Genomic DNA, 6,000 nt, shown 5'->3' on the forward strand with positions numbered 1-6,000 from the left:
TCGAATCCCGTTTCTATCACACTTCTGGTTTGAACATGGTAAATTAACTTTTTCTCAAGTCTTTTTTGGGGAAGGAATGTCTTCGGACTGCAGATTTGTTGTTCGCGTCGTTTGCGCATTACGTTCTATTAGGGTTTGCCTTTTCTGAACTGTTTTTTACCTTACTTACTACTTGAGCTAGACAGTTGCAATGGTTCTTTGGCTAAGGGTGCGGAGGAGTTCTTTCTTCTTCTGCTTTGTTATCCATTATACTGAAGGACGGCAGGTGGCGCACCAGTATATCTGGGAGGTGCTTTCAGTTTTCTCTCTGACTCCATCTGCTGGAGGGGAGACATAACCCAGCAGTCTGGACTGATCCTTGGTACTACAGGAACGAAAATTATCAGGTAAGAAACATAATTTTCCTGTATCACTCCATGGTGCATCCTCATCTTGTGTTCATATATCATACACAAACAGAATGCTGGGGATTATTAGGAAAGGAATGGAGAATAAAACAGAGAATATCATAATGCCTCTGTATCACTCCATGGTGCATCCTCATCTTGTGTTCATATCATACACAAACAGAATGCTGGGGATTATTAGGAAAGGAATGGAGAATAAAACAGAGAATATCATAATGCCTCTGTATCACTCCATGGTGCATCCTCATCTTGTGTTCATATATCATACACAAACAGAATGCTGGGGATTATTAGGAAAGGAATGGAGAATAAAACAGAGAATATCATAATGTCTCTGTATCACTCCATGGTGCATCCTCATCTTGTGTTCATATATCATACACAAACAGAATGCTGGGGATTATTAGGGAAGGAATGAAGAATAAAACAGAGAATATCATAATGCCTCTGTATCACTCCATGGTGCATCCTCATCTTGTGTTCATATATCATACACAAACAGAATGCTGGGGATTATTAGGAAAGGAATGGAGAATAAAACAGAGAATATCATAATGTCTCTGTATCCCTCCATGGTGCATCCTCATCTTGTGTTCATATATCATACACAAACAGAATGCTGGGGATTATTAGGAAAGGAATGGAGAATAAAACAGAGAATATCATAATGTCTCTGTATCACTCCATGGTGCATCCTCATCTTGTGTTCATATATCATACACAAACAGAATGCTGGGGATTATTAGGAAAGGAATGGAGAATAAAACAGAAAATATCATAATGTCTCCGTATCACTCCATGGTGCATCCTCATCTTGTGTTCATATATCATACACAAACAGAATGCTGGGGATTATTAGGAAAGGAATGGAGAATAAAACAGAGAATATCATAATGTCTCTGTATCACTCCATGGTGCATCCTCATCTTGTGTTCATATATCATACACAAACAGAATGCTGGGGATTATTAGGAAAGGAATGGAGAATAAAACAGAGAATATCATAATGTCTCTGTATCACTCCATGGTGCCACTTCAGCTTTGAGTACTGTGTGCAGTTCTGTTTTCACATCAAAGATATAGGAGAATTAGAAGAGGTATAGAGAGAGAGGCAACCAAAATGATAAAGGGGATGGAACAATTCCCCTATGAAAGGCTAAAGAGGTTTAGGACTCTTCAGCTGAGAGAAATGAGGTCTATAAAATGAGTGGCGTGAAACAGGTAAACATGCATTGGTTATTTACTCTTTCAAAAAGTCAATTATTAAAGGACACACGATAAAATTGCTAGTAGCCTATTTAAAACAAATAGGAATGAGAATTTTTTTTACTCAACACATAATTAAGCTCTGGAACTCATTGCCAGAGGATGTGATTAAAGCTGTTAGTGCAGCTGGGTTTAAAAAGTGGTTTTGGACAAGTTCCTGGAAGAAAAGTCCATGAACCATTATTAAGGTGGAGTTGGGGATAAGTAACATTGGGGATCTTGTCAGGTACTTGTGACTTGGATTAGCCTCGCTTTGAAACAGGATACTGGGCTTGCTGTACCTTTTGGTCTGAGCAGTATGGCAAATCTTTTGTGTGCATGCATGTTTTTATGGCCAGCCTGGCTGTGCATCATCAGGACACGTTTCTCACGTGCCTTCCCTCCCCTCCTCCTCTCAGATTTGAGAGTTTATTAGCATGACAATTTGTTTGTCTTCTCTTGCTGTTTTACAGGTGCAGTTTGTGCTGATCTCTGTACACGTGTCTCAGTATTACTTCATGTCCAGCTGTAAATACCAGTTCCCCATCTTCATCCATCTGATCTGGATCTACGGTACAGTCTTCTTCATCCTCTTCTCCAACTTCTGGTACCAGGCCTACACCAAGGGCAGGCGGTTACCCAAGGGCAAGGAACAGCCCCAGAGCCAACATGTTAGCAATGGCAGCATCTACGCTGAGAACGGAGTGGCCAGCAATGGGAAAGTGAAAGCTAATTAGAAATATCTGCAATGCCGTACCCGACTGGTCAGAAGAGATACAGAATTATCTTGCAGATTTTAAGTGTAAGACGACCAACAGAAACTGTAGCCCTGGACTCAGCTGCCAAACCAAGTGCCTAAAGCCCAGCACTGCCAGTGCCATCTCCAGACAGGTCTCTCCCCCACTCTCTGCTTACATACACGGCAGGTCTCCTGTCTCTGCAACTGTGCGGCCTGAGCTGCGTCTTCTCTTACAGCATAAACAGTTGTGTATGTGGTGAGAGGGGCAAGATGAACGCACTCCTTCAGGTGCAGTGTGCATGCCGGTTCCTGTCTGCACGTATTCACTGCATTGTCTCTTTGTACTGTGTATTTCTGTACATATTTGTGTACCTTTGTTGTATGAGTTTTAATAGGAAGGAAAATAGTGCCAGGGAGCAAGATCCATCGCTTATCTGGAACAAGATCTGATCCAGTTTGCTGGGTGTCTGGCTGTTTAAAAAGCAGAACTGAACGTCTTTTATCCTAACAGTAAAGGTGGGGAGAGCCATTCAGACTGTCATGTGTGAATGGTGCAATGTGGGTTTGCATGTCTGTCTCTCTCTCTCTATATATATAGTTGTTTTTTTTATTTCCCCTGTCATAATTTCAATATTGTCATTAAGCTTGGAATCTTCTGTGATTCAGGTTTGAAAAATCTCATTAGCTGGTAAATGCTACTATGTGAAATTGGACAGTTAGGTGATGCCTCTCTCCCTGTGTAATGGTGTAGACTTCTGGATGTCGTCTCCTTGATCCTGATGTCAGTCACAGCCTAGCAGCTTGATGCATTGTCATGAGCAGAAAGACGAAGCTGCCAGAGGTATTCTCCCTGTGCGGAAACTGAGTCTTCAGTGGCAAAATAGTAAAGCTATGCAGGAATCTACCCTTTAATGCCCCTACCCTTGCCTCAGAGGAATGCCAGTGAACTCAGTTGCAACAAAAGCGTCCTCACGATTGAGGAGCATGGAGGACTTGCGTACAGAAGTGGCCCTAAGATCCTATTTTAGAAAAGCAGCCCACAGTATGAGTTTGTGTGGAAGAATCTCTCTCTTCTGATCTGTACTTCTGTTGTAGTAGAGAGAGGGTCTGCCTTTTTGTTGGGGTAATTAGTGTGAATGTTTGTTAGTCATACACATGATGTATAGAATATGCCATAGACTGCAAGATGCAGGGCAGAAAGGATCGATTTCTATAGGGGATAAGAAACTCTTCTAGATTAGTAACACTCAGGGGGAAAGGAAAGGGGGCTTAGCTCTATTCCCAGTTACTTGACTTGGTTTACACAAATAATTTTTGCAGTCACGTCCTTGTGGAAAGAAAGATGTGCTGGGTGTAAGCACAGAGATGACACAGGACACGCATGTTGACAGGCCTGCAGCACTGGAGCAGTGGTTGGAAGAAGGTGATTAGGCTGAGATTTAATTAATATGGTCACTTCCCACATGCATCATCCATGATCACTTCTGCTACCTGCTTGATGCTTGCAGCCAGGGCCTATGTTTGAGATGGCAGAAAGCTGGTTGTAGAAACATTGAGCAGGGGTGGATTGAGTTAGGCATTGACTCTGAGTTGGGAACAGCTTACCTTTGCTCTTGAAGTAGATAATTAGGCATTCCCTTGAGGCATCATGGCAGTAAGAACAGAGGATAATGTTGAGCAGGGGGGATTGAGCTAGGCATTGACTCTGAGTTTGGACGACTTACCTTTGCTCTTGAAGTAGATAACTAGGCATTCCCTTGAGGCATCATGGCAGTAAGAACAGAGGATAATGTTGAGCAGGGGGGGATTGAGCTAGGCATTGACTCTGAGTTTGGACGGCTTACCTTTGCTCTTGAAGTAGATAACTAGGCATTCCCTTGAGGCATCATGGCAGTAAGAACAGAGGATAATGTTGAGCAGGGGGGGATTGAGCTAGGCATTGACTCTGAGTTTGGACGGCTTACCTTTGCTCTTGAAGTAGATAACTAGGCATTCCCTTGAGGCATCATGGCAGTAAGAACAGAAGATAATGTTGAGCAGGGGGGGATTGAGCTAGGCATTGACTCTGAGTTTGGACGGCGTAGCTTTGCTCTTGAAGTAGATAATTAGGCATTCCCTTGAGGCATCATGGCAGTAAGAACAGAAGATAATGTTGAGCAGGGGGGGATTGAGCTAGGCATTGACTCTGAGTTTGGACGGCGTAGCTTTGCTCTTGAAGTAGATAATTAGGCATTCCCTTGAGGCATCATGGCAGTAAGAACAGAGGATCCAGGAGAACGAGCATCTCTGACTAGTTTGAGGATTGAAATATTTTGTGTACCTCAAAGTCAAAGAACAGCTACCATGGGCCCTTTCTTTCCCACTGTTTTGCTTATATTTTTTTCTATTTATGACTGTTTGCAAGATATGAAGACTTTGATGGACCAAATGCAGCTTGATATTTGCTATGGGACCAAAATCCTTTTCTAGTATTTTTTTCCCTTCATTCCAGGACCTCTGTAATGTCTTGATCGTGTCAAAGTACCAAATCCCTTGGCATAGGTAATTTGTGCCTGCGCTGCTCCTGTATAAAGGAAGATGTTTGGCATTGTGCTGTAGTACTGGCTTCTTGTGGCCAAGGGCTGGTGCTGCTGCACTGATACCTTTGTGGCCGCTGGAGAGAAACTAATACTTCTCTCTCTGTCAGCAGCAGGCAACTCTGTCCTCAAGTGCTGCAGGTCAGATTAATATCCACAGAGAATATGCAAGCAGTATGGATATCTTGTGCCCCTTGAGGACCTGCGTTCCCCATGCTTTGCTTGGGTTCTGCAGTCGTGTGAAGGCAGCGGTGCTGTGGCCCTGCGCAGCACCGCCATCTAACTCCACGTCCGCACTGATTACGGAATAACGCCTGCTAGCTCCCTAGCCCATGAATAACGCCTGCTAGCTCCCTAGCCCATGAATAACGCCTGCTAGCTCCCTAGCCCATGAAGCTCTGCTGCACACTTGAGTAATTAAGAGCCTGTTTCTTTTTGGCACTATAACAGCCAGTCTGGGTTGTCAATAAATGTTTTCAAGAAAAATCTACCTGAGGAAGACTTTCTGGCTCTGCTAGTTTTCTTTTTACTAATTTGAGCTCTGAATATACAATAGCAACAGAACATGCCAGGGGGCGTTAGGTTACTCTTCAGTTAGTGTGTGCACTAGGCTGGGGCACGGGAATAGTACACACATCGCACTCAAAAAGATGGGGAATTTATTTATTTTTAGTTTTTATATACCGCTGTTCTTGTATGGAATACAAATCAATGTATTTCATACAAGAACATCGGTATATAACATCGGAATGAAAAGTATAAGCAGTGAAACATCGGAATGTTTCAAAATGGAAAAAAAATGCAGCAATTCTGCAAAATTACCTAAAACCTATAGTAGGGTATGCACATGGGGAAGATAATTCAGTTTGCAAATTTGCTATGATGATTTTTTTAAATTACAAAGTGAAATTCATAGCAAATTTGCAAAATGAATATCTTCCCCAAGTGCATACCCTACTATAAGCTTTCATTAAGAGGAGCTAAAGGTGAAGATGGTATTTAAAGTATTAATGTAAGCCTGTAAGCTCAGTAA

At 42.5% G+C, this 6,000-nt stretch overlaps 1 protein-coding gene across 2 annotated transcripts in view; it reads left to right on the forward strand.

Moving 5' to 3' along the window:
• The window catches only part of ELOVL1 (ELOVL fatty acid elongase 1), an 80,396-nt gene extending 74,928 nt beyond the window's left edge, over positions 1-5,468 (forward strand). For both annotated transcript variants that reach the window (XM_029618985.1, XM_029618986.1), the window contains exon 8: positions 2,126-5,468. In XM_029618985.1, the coding sequence (XP_029474845.1) occupies positions 2,126-2,389 (264 nt within the window). In that variant the 3' untranslated portion in view covers positions 2,390-5,468. The remainder of the gene's footprint in view (positions 1-2,125) is intronic.
• The last annotated feature ends 532 nt before the right edge of the window (positions 5,469-6,000 follow it).

This window comes from Rhinatrema bivittatum, chromosome 10 (assembly GCF_901001135.1).
Source record: "Rhinatrema bivittatum chromosome 10, aRhiBiv1.1, whole genome shotgun sequence".
Classification (NCBI taxonomy): Eukaryota; Metazoa; Chordata; class Amphibia; order Gymnophiona; family Rhinatrematidae; genus Rhinatrema; species Rhinatrema bivittatum.